Source organism: Erigeron canadensis, chromosome 2, assembly GCF_010389155.1.
Source record: "Erigeron canadensis isolate Cc75 chromosome 2, C_canadensis_v1, whole genome shotgun sequence".
NCBI classification, from domain to species: Eukaryota; Viridiplantae; Streptophyta; class Magnoliopsida; order Asterales; family Asteraceae; genus Erigeron; species Erigeron canadensis.
The window spans coordinates 3,926,463-3,951,882 of record NC_057762.1 but is presented as its reverse complement, the minus strand read 5'-3'; the positions used below and the strand labels follow the sequence as shown (position 1 = coordinate 3,951,882).

General features: G+C 33.3%; 2 protein-coding genes across 3 annotated transcripts; both read left to right on the top strand.

The window, feature by feature from the left end:
* The first annotated feature begins 395 nt into the window (after nucleotides 1–395).
* On the top strand, nucleotides 396–11,478 carry LOC122587309 (vacuolar protein sorting-associated protein 35B-like). Its single transcript, XM_043759438.1, has 22 exons — nucleotides 396–526; nucleotides 618–714; nucleotides 1,469–1,592; nucleotides 2,298–2,483; nucleotides 3,508–3,595; nucleotides 3,783–3,839; nucleotides 3,938–4,027; nucleotides 4,613–4,735; nucleotides 4,912–4,986; nucleotides 5,065–5,124; nucleotides 5,253–5,369; nucleotides 5,935–6,174; nucleotides 6,288–6,353; nucleotides 6,529–6,618; nucleotides 7,060–7,149; nucleotides 7,336–7,425; nucleotides 8,061–8,129; nucleotides 9,483–9,563; nucleotides 10,051–10,158; nucleotides 10,248–10,351; nucleotides 10,430–10,543; nucleotides 11,015–11,478. Exons 1-22 carry the CDS (start codon nucleotides 431–433, stop codon nucleotides 11,223–11,225), a joined length of 2,376 nt encoding a protein of 791 aa, XP_043615373.1. The 5' UTR covers nucleotides 396–430; the 3' UTR covers nucleotides 11,226–11,478.
* A 5,004-nt stretch (nucleotides 11,479–16,482) lies between these two features.
* LOC122586820 (synaptotagmin-2-like) lies at nucleotides 16,483–24,271 on the top strand. 2 transcript variants are annotated; one of them, XM_043758814.1, is made up of 13 exons: nucleotides 16,483–16,606; nucleotides 16,771–16,911; nucleotides 19,089–19,187; nucleotides 19,431–19,481; nucleotides 19,834–19,957; nucleotides 20,048–20,166; nucleotides 20,740–20,841; nucleotides 21,140–21,214; nucleotides 21,297–21,373; nucleotides 21,813–22,059; nucleotides 22,720–23,070; nucleotides 23,515–23,646; nucleotides 23,884–24,271. In XM_043758814.1, the coding sequence occupies exons 2-13, from the start codon at nucleotides 16,801–16,803 to the stop codon at nucleotides 24,013–24,015; spliced, it is 1,620 nt and encodes a 539-aa protein (XP_043614749.1). In that variant the 5' UTR covers nucleotides 16,483–16,606; nucleotides 16,771–16,800; the 3' UTR covers nucleotides 24,016–24,271. The 2 variants fall into 2 exon arrangements, with proteins under 2 accessions (XP_043614749.1, XP_043614748.1); XM_043758813.1 differs by having other exon boundaries at nucleotides 16,484–16,606; nucleotides 16,775–16,911.
* Nucleotides 24,272–25,420: the final 1,149 nt, after the last annotated feature.

Here is a 25,420-nt window from a genome sequence, read left to right as displayed (position 1 = left end):
CTCTAAAAACAGTCGTTGAGAGTTCTTTAGGATCTATCTAGATTTGAAATCGAGATCTCCTCTTTTTTCTTGGCTTTGCTCCAGTTAGCTGCCGAAACTATTTTTTTTAAGGGTGATACCCTATGTCGGAGGTCATGGAAACAACTTCTTTGTCATTGAGTAGGGTAATGCTCTTTACATCATACCTCCCTCATACCGCGGTACTCCGTTGTTGTTGTTCTTGTAAAATAAAATGAAAACCTAAACAAAAATTCTAACTATTAATTAATAAACATAATTGACACATAGTGAAATACATATTTGAAATCAAATCAATTAAAAAACTAAACAAATACTGTATTATATCAACACCAGATGAACTGTCATATACATATACACGCACATCAATAAAAAAACTCTGAAAATAAAAAACAGAAAAAGAAAAAGAAAAATGATGATCGCAGACGCAATGGAAGATGAAGAAAAATGGCTGGCAGAAGCCATCGCCGGAATTCAACACAACGCTTTTTACATGCATCGTGCTTTAGTAATTAATTATTATTCATTCTCATTTATTTCGTTCCAATTTATCTTCAATTTTTTTAAAAAAAAATTTAATTCTGTTTTGAATTGAACAGGATGATAATAACCTGAGAGAAGCTCTAAAATACTCTGCACAGTTGTTATCTGAGCTCCGCACTTCACGTTTATCGCCTCATAAATACTACGATCTTTGTATATACATCTTTCTCTCTCATATATATATATACACACACACACACACACACACATATAGATATAGAGATAGATATAACTGAACTTGTATGCTCCTGTTTAAATAATTGGAGATATAGTTTCACTTTTAGGCTAATTATATATATATATATATATTATGCATATTGCTGTATCTAAATATTTTATGGATTAAAGTTAGCGGATATGAAAATTGCGAGAAAGTTGTTATGTATTAGAAAGAACCAAATGTAGATGAACTAATTCAGAAACATGACTGCTTTATACCGGTTGCGAGATTTATTTAGTTTACGTTGTTATGGTATGTTTCCGATAATGAAAAGGTCAAGTTAACAGAAGAGTGATTGAAATGTTGAGTAGAGGTGTTGGAAACTTATGAAAAATGATACATATGCCTAAAATATGCCCATTCTCTTTCCTTTAGGTTGACACATACCTTTGATTTTAACATCTGTGTAGCCACATTTTTTTTCAGAAAATCAATTGGTTTTGAAATTATATGTTCTTGTTAAAATGCAAAATGAATATCAAACATGCAAGAATGAGTGCCAAGTTGGCAACAAGGTGGTTGTAAATTTGATAAGTAATACACGATTGATGTTAAATAATGAACCATAGCTTCCTATTTGCCGTTTTAAAAAGGAGGTAGTGTCAAATCTGAGTTCGAAAGTCATTTTTGAAGTCTGTTACATTCTATTTTTAGATGGTTTGATTTTTGTTTGATTGTCGTATACAGATATGAGAGCCTTTGATGAATTGAGAAAGTTGGAGATGTTCTTTAAGGAAGAAGAGAGGCATGGCTGTTCAGTAGTCGATTTGTATGAACTCGTCCAACATGCTGGAAATATTTTACCTAGACTGTAAGTCATAAAGCAACTTTGTTCGCCCTCTCTTCTAATTTAAATATTTGTGCGTTTCCTGGCTACACTCACACGCATTAGCATAAACCTAGTAGATAAGCTTGAGGTGTTAGGTCTAACAATATTCAATCAATTGGAGCTTCTGACCACTTTTGCATGCATATTGCCACAAGTGCTCATTCATTATTAGTATTAATTGATATTCATTCGATAATAATAATAAGGAAAATGATAATGACAGCCCTAAGGGTTGTCATTAGTATCTTATTACATGCATAAAAAGTAGTACTTTATACATAAAAAACCACCCCTTGAATTTTAGCATGATAAAGTACAAATTTTAATGCACCCAAATAACTTATACTGGCTGTCATTAACAAAACTCTAATAATAATTATGCTGTTTATTCATGGAGCAATTAAGAATAGTTGCGAAACCATTGCAAAAAGATTCTCCGCAATTAAGAATAGTTCCATTCCAACATATTCGGGTGAAAGCAGTGGGAAGAGGTGTAGTTGATCTGTCAAGGATCTGTCATCGATTAATTTTTAATAGCCATTTAACATTTGTAGAAATATCATTGTTACGTCCCGCGTAGCATACTTACAAAAAGAAAAATAACAAAAAGAAAATCTTCAGCAACATGTTGCATCAGCTTTTGTTTATCTGTGGATTATTCTTGATATTTGTCTCTTTGATTTATAGGTATCTCTTATGTACCGTAGGGTCTGTGTACATAAAATCAAAGGAGGCTCCTGCTAAAGATGTTCTTAAAGACCTTGTTGAGATGTGTCGTGCAGTTCAGCATCCCCTTCGTGGGCTCTTCCTTAGGAGTTACCTTGCACAAATTAGTAGAGATAAGCTTCCTGATATTGGGTCTGAATATGAAGGGTAAGGAAGTTGTTTTTCTTGCAAAGTTTTGTGCTTACTTTCGATGTATATGTAAGTGGGTTTTCATGCAATTAAATTCATGTCTAATTTTGTAGTAGTGTTGAGCTCTTAATTTTGTGCTGTAATTATGTTGCTCTTTACTCTATTTTAAATGTTCTTGTTTGCACCTAATTATCTTAATTTTTTTCTCTAGGAGAACCCATGTCACTAATTCATGAAAGAATTGACCAGATACATGCTATGGTCATATCACTCATATATACAGTGGTTTTTATTAATTCTGTGTCAAACACTCAAACCTGATTAGGTTACTTATGAAATGTATATAGTTTGTATATTAAGTGACAAGTTGTACCTTTAGAAGGGTACAAACTACAAAGTGTAACTTAAGGAGTTTGATAGAAATTAGATGGTTAGAAATAGCCGTTAGTTAGTCTATAATAGTTTTTATTCTTCATTTTGTAATTAACATTTATAATCAAATGAGTAAAATTTCTCAAATTGCTTTGCTCTCGTTTTCATTTCGCTTCCCCTACATCTGTTTCTTATTACCCATAAACACATTTTTTTTTTTATAATTTTAAAGCAAATAAATGTTCACTAGTTGTATTTACAATTTTTATTCGCTAAAACAATATTATTACGAAAGTGATCTAAATATTTGCATAAAGTGTAACAGGAGGTTGTGGTTAACTAATGGGCTACATTCTAATGTCGACCCATTCAACTTAGATGGCCCGTTCCAGTTTCAGCTAAAAAAATTAAAATTTTTGACCAGTTCGAGATAAACCACAATCCAAATAGACCCAATTACAAGTAAAGGTGTCATAATTGCCATTTTTTTGTTTCTATCATGTTCATATATGCTAGTGCAACTGCATGTCAATTACCTGGAACTAGTTTGGCCAACATTATGATTTTCAGCTGAAGCTGTCGAAGTCTACATCCTGCTCATTTCAGTTGTTGCATAGCTGGTTTTAATTTGTTTGAGACAATGAGGTAATTATTTCTTGTTGTTTTATAGAGATGGTGATACTGTCATGGATGCTGTAGAGTTTGTGTTGCAAAATTTTTCAGAGATGAATAAACTCTGGGTTCGGATGGAGCATCAGGTTTGTGGGTTCGTATCTTTATTGGCTTTTATCATGTCATGTTGTGGCATGCTTGGCATACTTGCATGACATGTTGTAATGAGTCATGAGAGCATGATTTTTTATAATGCAGGATTAATAGTGCTTGTACTACATTGATTTTGGTGACCCTGAGTTGAGGCCTTCATTTGGGCTTTCTGGTCTGCAGGGACCTGCCAGGGTGCGGGAGAAAATGGAGAAGGAGAGGAACGAGCTGCGTGATCTAGTAATATCAACACCATAACACCATGGAACACATTGATCTGGTTTAAGTAGAGTCCAGTGGTCAAATTAATGTTTTTGAACATGTCTTTGAAATTTCAGGTCGGTAAAAATCTTCATGTTCTTAGTCAGATAGAGGGTATTGACCTTGATTTGTACAAAGAGACTGTTCTACCGAGAATCTTGGAGCAGGTCTAGTTTTTTTCGTTGTTCCAGTATTACCATTTTTCAAGTATAGCTAGCTAGAGGTGGTAAATCCAACCAAATAACTTTTGAACAAATCAATTTGGGTATGTTTTATCTCAAATGAGTAAAAATAAAAAAGTTAGACGTGGGAACAGGACAAATAGCGTGAATGGGTCAAACGGGTTGAAAGTCTCTCAAACTGCGCTTTTAATCTATACATCTTCTTTAAAAAGTTTTATTCAAGGATTTAGATTATTAATTCTAACAATTTTGTTCGCCCATGCCCAATCTGATGTGCTAAGTTGAGAGTTTCAACCCAAACATATGTGACCCATAATGGGTTGAATGTCTCCCAAACTCTGCTTTTAATCTGTACATATTCCTTAAAAAGTTCTTTCAACGATGTAGCTTATTAATTGTAACATTTTTTTTCCACCCATGCCCATTCTGACGTGCTAAAATTGAGAGTTTTAACCCAAATATATTTGACCCATTCCCCAATCCACCATTCCACAAGTCCCTTTATTACCTCCAAAAATCTTAGAGTACAGTATTTTAACTTTTCAGGTGTTTACAATTTCTCTGTGATAGGTTGTCAACTGTAAGGATGAGCTTGCACAGTATTATCTGATGGACTGCCTGATTCAAGTGTTTCCAGATGAGTATCACTTACAGACACTTGAAACCCTTCTAGGAGCTTGTCCCCAGCTCCAGGTGCATGAGACTTCTTATCTTCATCTGTATATCTTTTTTCATTAATGTTACCCCTTGGCTTATATATGCTTGATCTGGAATATGGTGTTTATATAAACCCTAGAAGAGTAGTTTCTATATATGTGTCTTTGTATGTGCTAAAGGTTTTGAATGTATATAATCTATTGAAATCTCAGCCTACGGTTGATATCAAGACAGTACTATCCCAACTAATGGAGAGACTATCAAGTTATGCTGCTTCAAGTCCAGAAGTGAGTTTTTTTTTTAATGAGAAGTGGTTATATTTGTCAGAGTTTTGCATTTGTTCAAGTAGTTATATGCTATTGCAGGTCCTACCAGAGTTTCTCCAAGTAGAAGCTTTTGCAAAATTGAGCAGTGCTATTGGGAAGGTACTCGTTATGTACATTACTGTATTTTTTTGAAATGAAGTGTTGTACTTTTTTCGTGGATGCTGTAACGAAGATATCTATTTCCAAAGAGTTTTGGTCATCTTTTGATTGGAATACTTTGTTGGCAGGTTATTGAAACTCAGGGTGACATGCCAATTGTTGGTGCCATTACTTTGTATGTTTCCCTTCTCACATTCACTCTTCGTGTTCATCCTGATCGGCTTGATTATGTGGATCAAGTGCTGGTATGTTATATATCTATATTGTATAAGATATAGAACTCTTCTGCAATTTGTAGATTGTAGAGTTAGACTGATTATTATCATTCACCTAAAAACATCTTGTTTGGTGAAGGTGTCAATTTGGTACATATACTGATGAATGGGGTAAACCTGGCTTAAACATTATCTCTAAATGGTAGGGTGGAAAATTTTAAAGATCAACTTATAGGAAATTGGTCCAATGGTTTAACATGTCAAACACATCTTTTGTCAACGTGTAGTTTAATGTGTAAAGTCTTTTGTATCATCTCAAACAAGAAGTTAGATTTTTATCAGGACCATATAGTATTTCTAATTGTATCTGAGACTAATTGTTAATAATTAATCAAAAGTATGGGCAAAATATGTTTTGGGTCAATGTGACTCAATAAGCTATAGAATCTATTATTGAGACCCTTTCTTGTTTCTCCACCCAGGTCAAACTACTAAGTGGTCAAATACATGAATAGAAAAGTAGAAAAAAGAGGAGTAAATATGTAGATATCTTTATGGCTATTCTTGTGATGCTTTCTTTTTCTATTTTGGATAGGGGTCATGCGTAAAGATACTCTCAAACAAACCAAAGCTTGAAGATAGTAGAGCTACAAAACAAGTTGTTGCACTTTTGAGTGCTCCACTGGAAAAATATAGTGATATTGTCACTTCCCTGACGCTGTCTAATTATCCTCGAGTTATGGATCACCTTGATAATGGAACTAACAAAGTAATGGCTATGGTTATTATCCAAAGCATAATGACGAACCAAGCTTGTGTATCTTCTGCTGACAAGGTATATTGAACATGTTTTGTTATTTTATTCATAATTGCGTCTAGACGTATATTGAGGTAAATAGACTTATATTGCTTTTCTTCTATAATATCTGATTGGTGTATTTATTGCAGGTTGAGGTTCTTTTTGAACTAATTAAAGGGCTTATAAAGGACTTGGAGGGAGATTCTGAGGATGAGGTGCATATTAAACTTTCGAGTTTCAAGTTGTAGCTTGCAGAATTACTATAACATTATGATTGCTTTCTTTCTCATCTCATGTGGTTTTGCTTTGCTGAAATGGTTTTTTATATTTTGCTACTTATTACTTAACTTTCTGTTTCTTTTTTGTATTATGTTCTGTAAATGCTGATAGTTCGATGAGGAGGATTTTAATGAAGAACAAAATTCTATTTCTCGTGTTATACATGTGCTATATAACGACGACCCAGAGGAGATGTTGAAGGTAACTTTGGCTTTGCTTTAAGTTTATATTTCCCCGATGTAAATGGAAATTATAACCCGTTTTGTGTTCAATGGATTGATATCTTGTAGTTTTATCTTTATCTCTTATAGGTCAGATGGGTAAAATTTAAAAAATTATGTTATACAGGGAATTGTCCTATGGTTGAAAGTCAGCTAAAGTGTAGTTTTTATGCACAAATTTCTTAGACTATTATATGTAAAATAGTAGATTATAACGTGATGCAGTTTTTGTAATCATATCTGACATGCTAGTTATATATAAGAAACAAAAATTGCTTAAGGCTAACCCAACCTGTCTAACCAGTTTTAAATCATACAGAAGACTGCCCTGTTTTGACCTGTAACCCAACTAACAGCAGGGTGCTTGCTGCTTTTGTTTTTAAGCTCCGTTATTTTTATAACTTTTTTTTTTCTGCTTTAGATTATCTTAACAGTGCGAAAGCATATCATGACTGGAGGCCCAAAACGTCTTCCTTTCACAATCCCTCCACTAGTCTTTTCTGCTTTGAAGGTATGTTATCCATATTGCAGATATGTTTATGTCAAATAGTTTACGTACAGACGTCAAAACAGTGTGAAGGACCACTTTACCAATGTACTTAAAGAAGGAAAAAGAACAGTTTGTGCACCATGTTAACTGTTGGACTTTGACAGTTCTGATTAATTAGTGTCATGATTGATTATATATTGTCTGTAGCTGGTTCGTCAATTGCAAAATCAGGATGGAGATGTAGCTGGGGAAGAGGATCCAGCAACTCCTAAGAAAATTTTTCAGCTTCTAAATCAGGTGATTTTGACTTGTAAAAAGCTGTTGGAGATTTATAAATAAAGCTTAGAATGGGCATAAGTAGTGGGTTCAGTAACATGTCAAAATGTGAATTTATAAAGATAAGTAGTGCATCAGATATGGTTACTAACCGATATTGCTAAAATAATATTGTGTTATATTTGTAAAAGAGTTTAGGACGTTGTATGCGTTTTAATGAATGTTAGATTAGACCCATTGAAGGCATTTGAAACAAACATTTTGCCTTTTTGTTGCATATTTCTATGACATACATCCTGCTTTGATCAGTTTGAAATCAATCTGTTCAAATTCTTACCTCTACCTAGATGGCTGGAAACACTTTACAGGGGCAGCCACTGTTAGTAGTTGTAGAGTTTGCTTAGATCACTTTTTTGGAGTACCACTTCATTTCAATTTATGTCATGAAATTCTCCTTATATGCATCTGCTTGTTTGTAATTTTGCTTTTTTGATCATATTGGCAATCATTAAGCTGCCATTCATAATATACTGTAATCCATATATTAGTGATTAAAATTTTCGATTATTGCTTTGAACAAGTGGGTTCTTTCACAAGTCCTTGTCACCTCACTTGTTGACCTGTCGGTTTATGACATAAATTTTTGTATGTTTCAGATAATTGAGGCACTTTCGTATGTTCCAGCACCAGAATTGGCATTGAGGTTGTACTTGCAATGTGCAGAGGTGAAGTCTTCTAGTTCTGCACAAAGTTTTGATATAATATAAAGCATCTATGTAGTAGTGGCAATGTTGACTTCTTTAGTTATAAATGGGTCAGATCGGGTTATCTTTCGTCTCTAACCGGCCAAATCGGTTTAATAAATGATATATCCTTCTAAAGATTAGCCTAATAATCCTCCTAAAACTATAAGATGATGACATGTGGATTCTACTAAAACTCTTTCTTAATCTTAATGCTGGATTTTTCCACATGTCATCATCTTATGATTAGGAGGATTTATAGGCTATTCTTTTAGGAGGATTAATCATTTCTCGTACAGAAGATATCTGGACAAAAACTTTTTCATGCCCATCCATAGTTTTCAAAAGCGACGGCGAACTCAAAGCGCAAAGACCCTAAATGGGGCGAAGGCGAGAGGCGCAAAAAAAGCGCACGCCCGGAAAAAAAAAAGCGCACTAAAGTAAAAATGAACCAAATGCCATTCAACTTACTAAATACCATCTAAATAAACCATAATGCATTCAACCAAAAAGTTTAACACACACTGTTTAAACCTATGTTATCAATGACTAAAATTTTGGTGGGATTTAATAATCATAATAATAATAATACTACGGACTATATGAATTTTGTGAAAGGTCAAATCGTGGTTGTGAACTGTAGAAGATTTGTTCCTGTTTTAGAAGAAAAAATAACAATCTATATTTGTTCCTGTATTCCATTAAAAAAAATAAAAATAAAAATAAATTGGCTAATATACGTGTTTAAAGTTGTAGTGGCTATTTACCAAGAAAAAGACAACTGTTATTCGTCACTTTTCTCCTCATTTGTCACTTTCCCCCCCTCTCTCTCTCTAGTCTATTATCTTTCATCATTTCTCATTCAAACCCCTCTTCACCACGGATCCACAACAGCCACCATCATCGACGACCGGCGACCACGACTCTCCACCGCCACCATCTCCGGCCACAAGATCCGATTTCCTGACTTGTTGTGAGGCTGATCCGGTCAATTTGACCGTTGACCGCCGTTTGACCTGGTAAGATTAAGTTTAATGACCGCCTAATTTGCATGTGGGCCTGGGCCTAGGTTTTCAGGCGGCCTAGGTGGGCCTCGCCGTCGCATTGCGCCTAGGCGGACTAGGCTAGCGCTCTTGACAACACTGTGCCCATCCAGCCCGTTTGCACATGTACAAAAAGTAGATTTATCTTGGAATAGATTTATCTCTTGAGATTGTTTGACGAATATTTGTCTCATCTCTTCACTACCAAGTAATCGCCAACCTAGTCAATTTGCACTATGTCCTCAAAGGCAATTAACTAACAGATGATGGTTATGACCTTTATGCTCTGCAGGCTGCCAATGACTGTGATCTGGAACCAGTTGCTTATGAGTTCTTCACTCAAGCATTTGTTATATATGAAGAAGAAATAGCGGTACTTGCTTAATTTTGCTTTAAGTAGTTACTATGATTTTAATGGTTGACCATTGATACATTAGCATCCCTAGATTAAAAGTTGCAACCTGAGGGGGGTTATAAAGGAGGTCGTTTTAGCCCATGTATAAAGGGGTTATAAATGGGTTGTGATTTTTCTCACAAATCTCAAAATCAAAGTTGTTGCTAAAAATGAAAGGGGTCAAAGGGTTGAAAGTCCATTAAACCTCTTTGAATCACTTTCATCCAAGATTCAGGTTATTATTGTAGAACCTAATTTTAGAATCATACATAAATTGTTCACATGTTCTTTTAAAAATGCACAGAAAGGGTTTATGGGTCAACCTAACCAACCTGTGTTGGTTTTACTTAGTACTAAAGATGCCGCATTACCCAAACCTACCTGACCTTTCCATCTAACCACTATCACTATTGGGTCAAAAGCACTTGGTGATTATGATAGAATTAATCAGTTTGAATGGTGACAGGACTCGAAAGCCCAGGTAACTGCAATTCACCTAATTATTGGGACCCTTCAAAGGACAAATGTATTTGGTGTGGAGAACAGGGATACCTTGACGCATAAGGCCACGGGGGTAAAAGCATTTTGAATCCTCCATATTACAGTTTTATTTCTTCCGTCATTTAAAAGTTTTAACCAATGACACGTTTATTCTATCCTCAGTATTCAGCTAAACTTCTTAAGAAGCCAGATCAATGCAGAGCCGTTTACGCATGTTCTCATCTGTTTTGGGTGGATGATCAGGATGGAATCAAGGATGGAGAAAGGTATACGGTCTACCCATCTTGTTAGTTTTGTTCTGGTTTGCTATTCTTGGGTCAAAATTTATATTATCTGCATTTCAGGGTCCTCCTTTGCCTTAAGCGTGCATTAAGGATCGCAAATGCTGCACAGCAGATGGCAAATGTTGCTCGAGGTAGCAGTGGGCCCGTAACTCTCTTTGTCGAAATACTCAACAAGTACGTTTACTACGCACCCACTGCCAGACACACACACACACTTCACACCACCATTACCTCATCCAATCACGTATTGGTGTTTTCACTTTCGGTGACAGTTTCAACCCATTTTTGTAGGTCGATTTTGGGTTGTATATTTTAAACAGATTGAATGGGTGAAGGTTTAAGAATTAGTTGAAAAGGAAATGGGTCAAATGCTTGAAAAGTCTCCAAAGTAAACAAGTCCTTTGAACCTGAATGATATTTTTCTGATATAAAGTCTTTCTTTTAGTAATTGTTTTCGTAATAACACTTGATATCAAATACTGTTTTAAAATTCAAAACACGCTGTTGGCTGACTAGTGACTAATCGATGTTGCAACCTTTGCTCATCCCCCAACCTTCCATTTATGTCACGAGTAGTCTTTGCGGGTTAAATGGAAGTTGCATTTACATTTATCAACTAGCTATTTACACAATATTTTCTTCCAGGTACCTCTATTACTTCGAGAAAGGAAATCCACAAATAACAAGTGCTACAATCCAAGGGCTTATAGAGCTGATTAAAACCGAGATGCAAAGTGACACGGCCACACCCAATCAAACTTCAGATGCTTTCTTTGCTTGTACCTTAAGGTACATTCAGTTCCAGAAACAGAAAGGTGGAGCAATGGGCGAGAAGTTTGATGCGATAAAGGTGTAAATGTTTCTTTACCTACATTTGTTTTACTTTTTTGTTAATATATACATATGTGGGCAAAAGCATTTTGTGGTGTGTTTACCTTACAGCATAGACTTGGTTTTGCCCTCATATGATTTGTACATCTTTTTTTATTTTTATATTATGTAAAAATCAAAAAGCATAGTATCTTATACACTTTTATCTTGTACATTATTGATTGTTTGTGGGATAAGTTTTCCTGGTGAAATGCATCTTAGAAACAAATTTTGTGCCATGTTTTTTTACTTGTTATTTATTTTGTTGTACTTGTACGTACCATATAGATTGTATATTGCATGCGATAGCTTTCTTCATTCGATATTTATAGTTCTAAACTGATAACCGGCTCATTATTGGTGTACAAACGTACGTTCATTTGATATCTGTAAACTGATATTTTTACATTAAGTATTAGGTTTTTGGATCTTATCAACTTAAACACAAAGACACAATAAACTCAAATCTTGTTTGAAATCGATTAACATACGTAAAAAGTTGAGTCACTTGAAGGTTTGAATCACTTATTTAGATACTAAAAGCAAAAAGCAAACCCCACCAACAAAAACATATTGAGTGCAACAAAGGCACATGCATTTTTGGAAGGCAACATTATTAAGTTTCAATATTATTGCTTGCAAGTTGCTTTCTATGAGCTACTCTTTCTTGGCCACAAATACACTCTTTAATATATCTTTATCCACGTCATCCATTCTAGTAGAATATTAGTCTCCATGGGCCATGGCCCCGCTTTAACAAACCAATACTTGATTAATAAAAACGTTTACCCTATTAATACAGGAAAGTTGTACTTTTAAATTATGGAAAATTCAAAGTGATAATTATAGGTGGCTGGTATCTCGATCAGACTTTTGCTAATTAAACCAGACTATTTGTAACGATTATCGCTATCGCTGCAAATAGTGGTGTTTTTGTCCATATCCAACTATTTGCAGCGATTACTGACAGGGGGGCCGTTATTTTTTTTTGCCAGATTTGTCATTACAGACATGGGGACAACACTATTTGCAGCGGCTATCGCTGTAAATAATAGGTGTGGTCGAGATACCAAAAAAGCTTGGTTGGGATACGGTGGGCGTAATTATATGGTTAAGGGTTATCATTACTAGTTTATTACATGCATAAAAATTAGTAATTTATGCTTCAAGATTCAACATATACATCAAAAACCAGCCTTTGAATTTTCACATAACAAGCTATAAATTTTAATGCACCCAAATAATGTATATTGACAACTTTAACAGATGTCATTAATAAAACCCTTAAATTATATACATATATTGTTATAATTAAAAATAAATATACATAAAGCACAAATAACTTTGCCTACTCCATGATTATATTTTATCATCATTTCACAAGTTTATTTTGTTCATTTATGATAAAGCTGTGAGTTTGAGAAACAATATAAAACCTTAGATATATAATTTGATATTGATACCACTAGTCTACTACTACATCATATCATGTGTAAAAATCTTATTTTATCATTTAGAGTTATAGTATTATTTTTTGATATTATCATATGTAATCTGATAATCTTATCGTAAAGGGGTAAACATGATAATAATTTAGAGTGATACATCATGTTACCCTTCTTTTAAATACTATATGTGATTATTTGTTTTGTGTGACCGTTGCAATTAGACACTAAAAATGAGATCTAATGTTTGTCCTTAGACCGTCTCACTTCATCCATGCGTGTATGGATACAGTATTAGATTTATTTTAACACATACACTTAGAAGTGATCCAAGTAAGCAACATAGTTGGATCAGTGGTAAACATCCTTGCTTCTGGAGACAGAGGTCATGGGTTCGATCCTTATCCCATGCAAAGGTTGGAGGGTCTTTTCTACCATTTAGGTAGAAACTGGAAGCAGCCTCTCTACTTAGGTACAAGTAAGGTCTGCCTACATCTTAACCCCCATACACTGTCGAGGTATTGGGGCTCAAAACCCGCGAAAGGTAGTTACTTAGAAGTGATCCAAGTATGATGAAGTTGATATATTAATTGATCAGTTTGATTTGATGAGGATAATGATTTTTGTGCGATGTGGATATTAGAATTAGAAGTTATAAAATAAATTAATTACAAAATATGCAATACGTGGATTACAATCTACAACACTAAAGTATATGCCACCGCGGAGATATCGAACTCCAGCTTGGCTACCCCGAATAAAGCCTGGCGTCGACTGGGAGGGGAAGGGCTCGGTCCGGCACCGATGTGCCATGTCGACAACCGGACCTCGGCGGTCACCATACCCGATGCTCTTGCTAGAACCATCATATCATTGTCCAGCAATTGTCTTTTTCTCGGTACTAACATTAATTTTGTGTCTTAAAACCTTTTGACTAAGTAATTGACTTTCGCAATTATTGCTATTTTTAGAATGAGTATCTTTCATCCATTTACTTAATTTAATAAACGCACCATGTTTTGAACTTTGTTTTAAAATTAAAAAAAAAGATTTTCCTTTTGGCATGGTTTATGTGCATTTGTCGTGTAGTAAACATAGACGTGATTATCTTAAAAGAAATTGTACTTCATATTTTTTTTTTCTGTAAATAGAAATTTATTAATAAATGAATAAAAGTTGTAAAATCAAAAAAAATAAAAAAAAGAAATATATATAATTTTTGTTATTAATATATTATAACTTGAGGTTGGTTATTATAAAATAACTATCAATGTAAAACAAATAAGATAATGTTATAGCCGTTGGATTTGATCTAATGAGTAACTCAATCTTCAATCTAGGATGACATTTTAGTAAATACAACTGAAAATGTTGGATATAACAGAAAGTATGGGCGAAGGGCAAATGGAACGGGATATAGGCCTCTACTTTTATGCTTCCCTTTATTTCTTACGAGTAATATTTTTCATTTTCAACGGTAAATAATTAGTTATTTATATTTTTATTTACATATCCCAGAATCTATAAAACTTAAATTAAATACCTCATATCCAAAAAGAAGAAGAAATATGAGGGTTGTGATATTTATATTCGATGCACAACAAATCATTACGTATGGGGGGATGAAAAGTGGCTCTATGGATCAACAAACAACCGAACCCTTGGAGCTTTCTTCATTCCTAAGATGATGCACAACTTGGGCATAAACTCCAAAGTAAAATAAGAAATTGACTTGAAATCATTTTCCTTCCATTGTGAATCAATTATCTTCATTTCTTAATTACTTTTAAAATTCAATAAAAATATATCATTTTCATTCTATTATAATGTTAAACCATAATAGCTAAGTATTTTTATGTGATATACTTCTCGTTATGTTATTAAAAATAAAAAAAAAAAATTTCAAATATGAAAAAAATTGTTAGAGGGTAGAGGTGGCTATAACCAACTCAATTTTACCTTTCTTATTGTAATAACCTTTTCTAATTCTATCCAAACTGATATACTCAAAGCCAAAATGTGAAGGTCAATAAAAAATACATACAAACATTGACTTTGTTGTCATAAGTCTTTTCTTTGAAAATACATCACTTGGTTGGAAATATTATTTTTGAGATAAACTCCTCTATTGGTAGAGTAAAAATTTTAAATTGTTTTTATTTTTAATAGAATAGAAAAAAAAAGGGGTTGGAAAAAGGGTTTTTTCTTTGTTTGTGTAAATATACAGAACATTAATAATATAGTTGTATGTAAAAATGTTATATCTTTTTCAAATTCTTTTATAATACTAATCACAATAGTCATGCATATGTAGAAGCTAAATTATATATCATTAATTTCGATAATTTATTTTATGTTGTTTAATAGAGTGCAAGTTTTCCGTCACCACATGCTCCAAAATTGCAGATCAATGTTAAAGGTTGACGTTCTTAAAATTGTCACTCACCTAAGCTAAACTCGGCATTCTCATCACTGTCGTTGATAATTTCTAAACCGACATTATTATTATTATATATATATATTATAGATACAAGGTATTACGACATTATTAATATTCAATTTTATTTTATTATGGTTTAAAATATAGCTTACTATTTTTATTAATAGAAAATTGATCTATCTATTTTATTTAAAACATATCTTAAATATTTCAAATTAAAATATGCTTTATTTTTTTTATATGATATTAACTATTATTCTATTGGATAAGATACAAGATTGATAGTATTATTTTATTATTAGGATATATTAGCTATTAATCTATTGAATATATTATATTAAAATTGTTGGGTAAAAAGTTTAAATTTGTGATGAAAAATCAAGAAGTGTAAATTAATTATAAATGGGGATTTTTTTTGTATAGTTATAAAAAGTATAAGTATTAATATTGTCATTTAATAAAGATGAAATAATTAAATTTGATCTAATGGTTTTAAATTAAAGATAGAATCCATCCAAAGGTTCGTATTTGTTTAGGAATGAATTTAACACATTGTTATATATATATTGGTAGATATGAAGATGAGTAGATATAATATATCATTATATGGGTCGTCTAAGTTTAGTGAATAGTTCGTGCTTTTGGTTATGGATTGAGATCCTCTAAAGTTAAAATGAATTTTATAGGTGAAGTTGATGAGTGTGGACCATTGGATTAAAATCAATAGACAATATTAAAAAATCATTTTTGAATCTTAACCTTTGATTTTAATCCAAAGGTCAAAGTCATCCTAACTTTACCTATAAAATTACTATAACTTTAAAAGATCTCAATCCTTTGGTTATACGACGAAGTTGTTGTTGGTTCGTTATGTCGTCTATCGAGTTTGCATTTTGGTAGTAATTTGATGGTTATTATTTCGCCGGTATATGAATTTACCGGAATTTGATCGTTATATTCAAAAATAATATTTCCTATATAATGTTTTAAATTTGCCCCCTTATGATAACATTCCTGGCTCTGATCATGCGTATAATAATAATACTTTTCACGTATCTTAGACAATAAGATGTTTATAATAAACTGTTACAACATTCAACTTTAAAATTTATAAGATCAAACTCAAAACTTTAAATAAAACCGAAAATACACGTGACCTTGATAAGAATTTCATCGTAGTAAATTAATTTAATTAATTGATTCATTTATTGAGGACACAAAAGAATACAAAAAGGAAGGCAAGTGAGTACGTTAAAAAAAAAAGTGAATGGCGTCCATTTATGTGGGAATCAATTCAAAAAAATAAAAAGATATTTATTGATGATCAACCAATAGCATTCCCCCCTCTCTTTCTTTACTCTCACACACACCCACAAAACACGTCAAAAACACACACACACATACTCACACTCAAAAGAAACTGAAACTGTATTTGCCGACAGCTCTAACAATTTTATAAAAATCCACAAAATCCGGTTACAGGTAATTATCTTTGTCCACATTCTTTCCTGTTTCAGCTCCATTATTATTTTATTTCACACATATATATAAGCAGTCCTTTCTTATTCTTTCTATACATATAACACATATAATATATATATATATATACTCTGTCTATATGTAAATGTTGGTTGGTTTATGAAAAGATAGATTGATAGAAGGAAGGAGGAGGAAGGATGGGGATAGTGAGCACAATAATGGGAACATTTGGATTTGGAATTGGAGTGCCACTTGGAATGGTTATGGGTTATTATTTCTTCATCTATTTTCAACCTTCTCATGTTGAGGTACTACTTATACTTACTTTTTTTTCATTCTTTTTCAACTCTAATTTTTTTTTATATATATAGAATAATAATTGTTGTTTTTTGAGTATGTTGTGATGGAAATTGTTAGATTCTTTTACGATAACGGTTATATTTAGTCCAATGGTAGAGAGACTGCACCTTTGGCACGAGTGTGTGGAAAAATTGTTGACTTGTTTTGTTTATATGCAATTTTTAGTTTTGATTTTATAGATTATTTGTTTTATTTTATACGAGTACTAAAGATGGATTATTATTATTATTATATATATATATATATATATATAGATAGAAGTGTTTGGTAATACTAAAGGGCCGTTTGGTTCTTATAATTTATGGGAATCAGGTGCAATGGAATTTGAATTTTTTTACTTGTCATGTTAAGTTATCATCGAAAATTCTAAATTTCAGTTCACAAAGATTATTATGAATTATGGAAACCAAACGGCCCCTAAGTTACTGAAAACGGATTACCAGATGTATATCTTGTTTAAGTTAGAAGCGCGGACAGTTTCTGGACCATATGATTAAATTAAAGGCAAATATGATCGATAATTTTAAATTGTAAGCCATGTGTTTAGAAGTGGCTTAGACATAGTTTGTTTGACCTATATAATTTTTAGTTTTAAGTATTATACTGTCATTAAAAAAAAAAGATACATCTCCTTTCCCTTTAATTCATACTTGCCCAATTTTAAACATCTATCTTAAGTACCAATGAACAATATTTAAAATTCATACACACCTAGAAATGTCAACATCATACAGCCTTTTGCCAAATATAAATTACAAAGATCTATAATAATCTTTTTTGTACCCATCCCCTTATATGTATACGAAAAATAGTGCCCGCGCGTTGCGACGATAAGATGGTGGGGCTGATAGGTCAAGTCATAGAGTATGATAACCAAATGCTTTAACCGTACGGGCTTTGCCATCGGATTAAAAAATTCGTCGAAAGTATATCGAATGACATTTCTAATGAAAGAGCATGAAATTTTAAGAACACCCATACAATTTTTATTATTTATCGATATACGGTTTTTGAGATAAAAGATTTGAATGAATTAGAAGAATAAAATGATTTATGAATGAGAAAGAAACAAATGAGTGGTTGAGATTTGAGAATAGAAAAAAAGATGAGTGGTTGAGATTTAAGGTTATTATAGGTATATTAGGTAGAGATGTTTAAATTAGTGAATATAAAATAGGGGTATTTTGGGTAGTCCAAATCATCTTTTCTTAAAAAAAAAAGCAAAATGTTTATAAGATAGTTATTAATTTTGAAAATATATATATATATATATATCATATTATTTTTCATTGAATCATCATTTATAAGACTTGAACTCACAAGTTCTTGTTTCGTGTGCCAACTCACATATCGTTAGAATAGAAGCCTCTTGGTCTTACTAATTTCTTATCATTAGAAAGGATTCAAGCGTTAGAGAAATCAGATGAAAGTTATATCCAAAGCATAAAATGTTGGTTTAATAAGAGTTTTGATGTGAGAATTAGTATGTTTCTTATAAGACCATCAAAAACCATAAGTTGGTAAGTGCATCATTAATGACCCAAATCCAACACTAGTGATTTACTATGCAATAATAAGCCAATGGAAGTGTCAAATTCCAGATTTCTAAAAAATGCTGTGTATCTGTTATATATAATATATACCACATTAAAACCACTTAAAACCAGATTTCTAATTTTTTAGTCCGGTTGACGTGGTTCTAATCCCCTAGTTTTTGGCTGTTAACTAATCACTTGTGAGCGTATTATGCATTTCTCTCGTAAATGAACAATAAAGAGTTCAATGTTGACCTTAATAATTTTTTGTAGTATAAGTTGTATAGCGTGGGTATCCTCCTGCTATCTGCTCTGTGAACAAGATTGAGAAACGAAGAAAAAGTTGTATGATACTTCTCTATATAAATGTAATGTATGTATATGATAGTCCGAAGACCATGGTAGTAACATTCAGCTTGTTTTTGTTGCTTCTGCTTTCTCTTGTGTAACGATAAATTTCATGTGTATCTTATCTAATTTCTGCTTCTTATTATTCTTCACTAACATGACAATTTCTATGTGTTGGTCGAACATTTTATATGAAATCATCTGCTAATTTGTGTATGTTTTTTTTTTTTTTGAATACGAAGGATCCCAAAGTGCGCCCTTTGGTCGAAAGAGATACAAAGTCTCTGCAAGAGATGCTGCCTGAGATACCTATGTGGGTCAAAAATCCTGACCATGATAGGGTATGATCTAGCTTCTTGTTAGCTCACTTTGAATGTCAATTTTTGAGTACTGTATGAAGTTTTAAAATCAAATGCTTTCCTATCTATTTTAAATACACATATTAGGCGATTAGAAAATGCTTTAATTGATATATTACATAAATATTAAGCTATTGTTAAATTATGTATCAAATTTCAGCATTTAAAAGTAAATGACTTCTAAAAGGCAAATGTAAACTTAACTGTTTAGTTTTATGTATGCAGGTTGACTGGCTAAACAAGTTTATCGAATTAATGTGGCCATATCTAAACAAGGTAGTGACTCAAATAGAATATGAATATATATGTATAGATGCATTTGTTTGTAGATTCGGGTAACACTTTATCTTTAAATAAGTTAATAGCTTACATGAAAACGTGTCAAACGGGCCAGAAGTGACACAAACTGTATTTTTATCATTAAATGATGTATCTTGGTAATCGTTTTTGACTCTTAAATATTGTTGGATTGAAGTGTTTTGGGTCTATCTAACCTTTACAAAAATCTACGCATTTGGCCTGAACCTGTGGTCAATCATGACCAGTCAGCCAAGCTGCCCACCCCACCCATTTTGCCACCTCTAACAATACCTGATCCTCAAGTATTGATAGTCTAAATGTTCTGTAGGCTATCTGCAACACTGTAAAGACGATAGCAGAACCTATCATTAAAGAGCAGATTCCAAAGTACAAAATTGATGCAGTTGAATTTGATACTCTTTCGTTAGGCAGCCTACCACCTACATTTCAAGGTTGGACATTTTGCACTACTTATGACTGTTGATCTAATTTTGTGAGTGACAGTTGATTTATTTTAATTTGATTGCTTTACGATCGTTCAGGAATGAAAGTTTATACGACAGATGAGAAGGAGTTAATAATGGAACCATCGTTGAAGTGGGCTGGAAATCCTAACATACATGTTGCTGTTAAGGCGTTCGGAATGAGGCCTACTGTTCAGGTCTGTATGTGTATGTGCGAATGTCTGCTTGCCATGGTCAAATTATGTATACAACGTTTCAATGATACAATGCTGTCTTTATAATGCACATGAACTCCCAAGTTAAGAATTGTAGAGATCCTCTTCTGCGAAAGCTGTCATTTTCAATCAATTTACTTAACACCTGGGTTGATTTGGGTTGTTTTCTTTCAATGGGTCAATTGGATGACTTTTTAAAACTTAGCTAAAAAGGAAAATGGTCAAGTGTAGGGGTGCGCAACGGTATACCATCATACTGGAGTTTAGAATTTGAGATTCGGGCCATGAACCAGATTTAATCTTTTTGCTTCAACTGTGTTATGGACTTATTTCATTAACATTAAAAAACATCTGGTATTAGACCAGACTGATACTTAACTGAACCCTGATTTTCTCTTATGATTGGAGAGAAGAATTGGAGTGAGTACACAAGTTCTAGTTCAGATTTATGGTTTATCATTCTTGAATATTGCCTGTCCTGTCCATATTTCCACCTGTAAGTTATACCATGGCCACTCGTTGCTTTCCTGTCTTCAACTTATCTATTTTTATCAGGTGGTAGACTTGCAAGTATTTGCTGCACCTCGTATCACTTTAAAGCCATTGGTTCCAAGCTTCCCGTGCTTCTGTCAAATTCTTGTATCTCTCATGGAAAAGGTAATAGTCCATTTTCTAACTTCAGTAGTGTCACTGTCAGTTCAAGATTTGTTTCCAACAGATTGAGTATCAAATGTGTTAAAGATTTTGTAGCTTTTTAATCCTATAGTACATTATTGTAACACTCTTTATATAGTTCTATATAACTATGTCACACCTAAATTCAGTTAGTGAAGTTAGTAATGATTGATTTGACTATCAAAGTTTAAAATTCGGTCATTTTTCTGGATGAAAGTAGGCCAGTACTTCTAGTTTTCTCTATTTAGCAATTTGTATCTAATTTTCTTTAAACTTCCAGCCTCATGTTGATTTTGGGCTAAAACTGCTCGGAGCCGACGTCATGTCTGTCCCTGGCTTGTATAGATTCGTTCAGGTATGTACAGCTGAGTTCAAGTTATTCCAAATTTAGTATGGATATTGAACTCTTATGATTTCACCCACATTTTTGTGCTCAGGAACTTATTAAAACTCAGGTTGCAAATATGTACCTGTGGCCTAAAACACTTGTGGTACCCGTACTCGACCCTGCAAAGTAAGTATTAGTTGATATCTGATTAATGCGATATTGCCATCTAATTTGAACAGTATTAAAAGGGTGTTTGGATCCATGTTTCCAAAACTGATCTGACAGAACTCAAAAGAGCTATAGCATGCTCAAAATGCAAAAGCACGTCCAAACTCTATTTTAATTTAACACCCCGTTATACAACCACTTATCTGACTCTGGTTGCTCATAATCAAAGATAACTTTCAGATAAAACATCCAAACACTTCCTAGCTTATCATTGAGATCACAGTTTAATTGAGGCCATTTTCTAAAAATCTTTTACTTCACTATATAAAACCCCTGACAAGTTTATTCTTGGAATATAATGTTTCAATAGAACTTTTCTTGTTATTTCTCATGCAGCATAATGTGATTGTCCATATTCTAGTTATCAACATGTTAACATCAATGTTTAATTTGGCAGAGCGATGAAAAGGCCCGTTGGAATGCTACATGTGAAGATTGTGAAGGCAATGAAACTTAAAAAGAAGGATCTTTTGGGTGCTTCTGATCCTTACGTAAAACTGAAACTTACTGAGGAAAAACTTCCACATAAGAAAACTTCTGTCAAACACAAAAACTTGAATCCCGAGTGGAATGAAGAATTTAAATTGATTGTCAAAGATCCAGAATCACAAGCTCTTGAGATTGTTGTGTATGACTGGGAACAGGTACATTTTCTTAGAGGCTGCAATTTAGACCCATTTTCTAAAATTGGATCTATTTAAATGTATTTTTATCTTGGATGGTACAATATCAAATAGGAACGGCTCTGAAGTTGCCTAATTTGTATTTAAAAACGCTTATGGTTTTCCATAAAGGTGGCAGAATGGGCCTCTGGCGGGGTTCCGGGTTGGACAACAAGATCAGCTCAAAATGAGTAAACTTTGGTGAAGGTCAATCTGAAGCACCGTTTGTCCTGAATTTTGAAGTGTTACTCTAAATAATTAGTAGGTTAATTTAGATTACTAAAGCTTCACGTTAAAATTACTCTTTGACTCATTTGCTCATTTCAGTTTTAGCTTATTCCTAAGAATGACTTGTTTTAGGTGTTAGAAATAAAACATAACTTGAATCGGCTCATCATTTTAAATCTCAAGATAAAAGAACTCAATTGTTGACGTATGTAACCCAACCTGACACACATAATTTTGGCCCAAAAACACATTGACCTTTTGCCCGAGCCTGACAAGTGACAACTCCTCAACATACCAATTTAACATCTGTCTTCTTAGAAAAACAGTTATAGGTGGCAATTTCAACCCAGGGTCAACTTGGGTTCTATTGTTTTTTATAAATTGTGTTTTTTGTTGTCACCTAATGTGGTGTAGGTGGGGAAACATGATAAGATGGGGATGAATGTTGTTCCACTAAAAGAGGTCACAGCAGATGAAGAAAAAGTTATGACTCTTGAGCTCCTAAAGAATATGGACCCAAATGACACCCAAAACGAGAAGTCTCGAGGCCAAATCATGATCGAATTGCTGTACAAGCCATTCACAACTGATGAAGTACCGGCTGATGGTGAAGGTGAAAATGCAATCGAAAAGGCACCTGAAGGAACCCCTGTAGGTGGAGGTTTGCTTGTTGTTATAATCCATCAAGCCGAAGATCTTGAAGGGAAACACCATACGAATCCATCTGTTCGTGTGCTTTTCAGAGGGGAAGAGAAAAAAACAAAGGTATGTAGTCTCTTCGTATTCTCACTTCAAACTATGATTAACTATTCAAAGTTTAATTAAAACTTTCATAAGTTCCTTTTAAGGGGATCTGAGTTAGTTACTCAATCAAAATGATGACATAACCTCCATCGTGCTCGTAACACGACCATGTTGACTTTTATGACTTGTCATTGATGTAACACATGAAAACTAGTTTTCTTTTTGGTGGAACTGCAAAGCACATTTCATTTTACATGTGCAAATCCGCATAAATGAAAGGCTTTTGATTGTTGAATTCTTTTGTGGGGTCAAAACATATAAATTTCCCTTGGCGTAGCTATGTGTGCTCAATCTGTCCATAATGAGGGGAACAATGTGTCAGGAGTTATTACTTAGTCCTTCTAATGGAATGTATGGAGAACAATTAAATTGCACGTCTTAACTCATGGTTTGTGTTGTATGCAGCCTGTGAAGAAAAATCGTGATCCGAGATGGGGAGAAGAATTTGCATTTACCTTGGAAGAACCACCCACAAATGATAGGATACATTTTGAAGTCGTTAGCACATCTTCAAGGATGGGTCTAATTCATCCCAAGGTACCACTTATTAATCTATTTTGACCAGTTTAATGTATCAAAAAACAGAGCTGGGAAAATGGGTGGATTGCACAGGTTAAGTAATGGGTCAGTACTCAATAGACTAGAAACTTGTCAGATTTGGTATTGGCTGCAGAGGGTTGGGTTAACACTCTCACTTTTACATCCATTTTTGTTGTTGTGGTGTTTTCTACATGTACAATAAAATTTAAACCTTGCATTATATTTTTTTGGTAGGAAACACTCGGTTATGTGGACATTCAACTCGCAGATGTAGTGAGCAACAAGAGAATCAATGGGAAGTACAACCTAATTGACTCGAGGAATGGTACACTTCAGGTGGAGTTGCAGTGGAGAACATCGTCTTAGATTGTGGGTATTCTATTTTGAAGAACGTCAGAAGAATCTAATCACATGATCTTCAACATCCTACTATCTTACTGATAAACTCGAATACAACTAAGTGAAATGTTTGATGTCACTAAACAGGTTGCCTTTTGAATACAAGTTCTACTGGTGTGTAAGTTGTGCAAATAAATGGGCCGTTTTTTTTCCTGTTACACTATTAGGAAGACAAAAAAAAAAGTTTATAGATTCATTAGAGCTTTGACTCTCATTATTATTAGACGCCGCAACTAATGTGTTCATGTGAAATCTTGTTTTGAAAGATTCAACACTGTACATAATGTGCCAAGTCACTGGCTCCATATAAACCACCATCTTGTGCATGACGACTGAGTGTTAGACGGTTCCCGGATCCTAGTGGCTCTTATCATACTACCATCATACAATGCTATAGATGTCATAAAACTGTATGGAACTTAGAGCATTTGTATGTAGTTATTGTAGTGTATGAATATCAACCATTTCATCCTTATAATACACACTTTTTAAATGATACATAAGTATAACAAAATGGATAAATGAAGTAGGGTTTCATTATTGAAGTAACATGTACATGTGTATGTTTTGGTGGTTAGAGAAAATAAATAATAAATAAATATTGCAAAGCCAGTCTAGGCTGTTTAGTCAGTATCTTTATATTTTTAACGCGGAAAATGTGTAGAATTTGTCGGTGACGAAGGCAGAAATTTGACTTAGGAAGGGCCAAATTCTCGTTTTTTAGTGAACACTAGCCGAACAATGGTGATACCGCAACATCATTTAGTTAATAAATATCAGACATATCGCTAACAAATAACGACAATAGAATATATATCGAGTAATAGAACTCCAAACAATACCAAGCCAATAACATGATTGTAGTTGAACAAAATCATTATAACAACCTCTACAAAGAATGAAAACAGTTAACAAGTCAACAATTTATTTTTGAAGAAAAACATGATGTTATTATCTACAGAAAACAAGTAAAAGCGGTCTAAGAAATATACATATTATAGCTTATTTTGATGCTTTTAGTCTTATATAATGAGTATAAACCAATCATTATTGTAAAACACAATTGTTTTTAACTTTTGTTTCATGGAAGACGATCTACTTTATATTTGAAAGTATATAGGTACATTACATAGGTTGTTTTTACCTTTTAGTTTTCGTGACTTGTAACATTTCCTTTAAAAAAAAAAACATTTATAGATATAAGGCGACCAAACGTTTGACTGACTTGGTTTTTGAAAATTGAAACTTCTTATATGGGATGGGCCAAGATGATAAGATAGATCAAAATACAGACTATGTATAAAATATGAATGTCACTAGTATACTTAGGATGGGCCTTGGCTCACTCTCAGTCCAAAGTGGCTCCGCACTG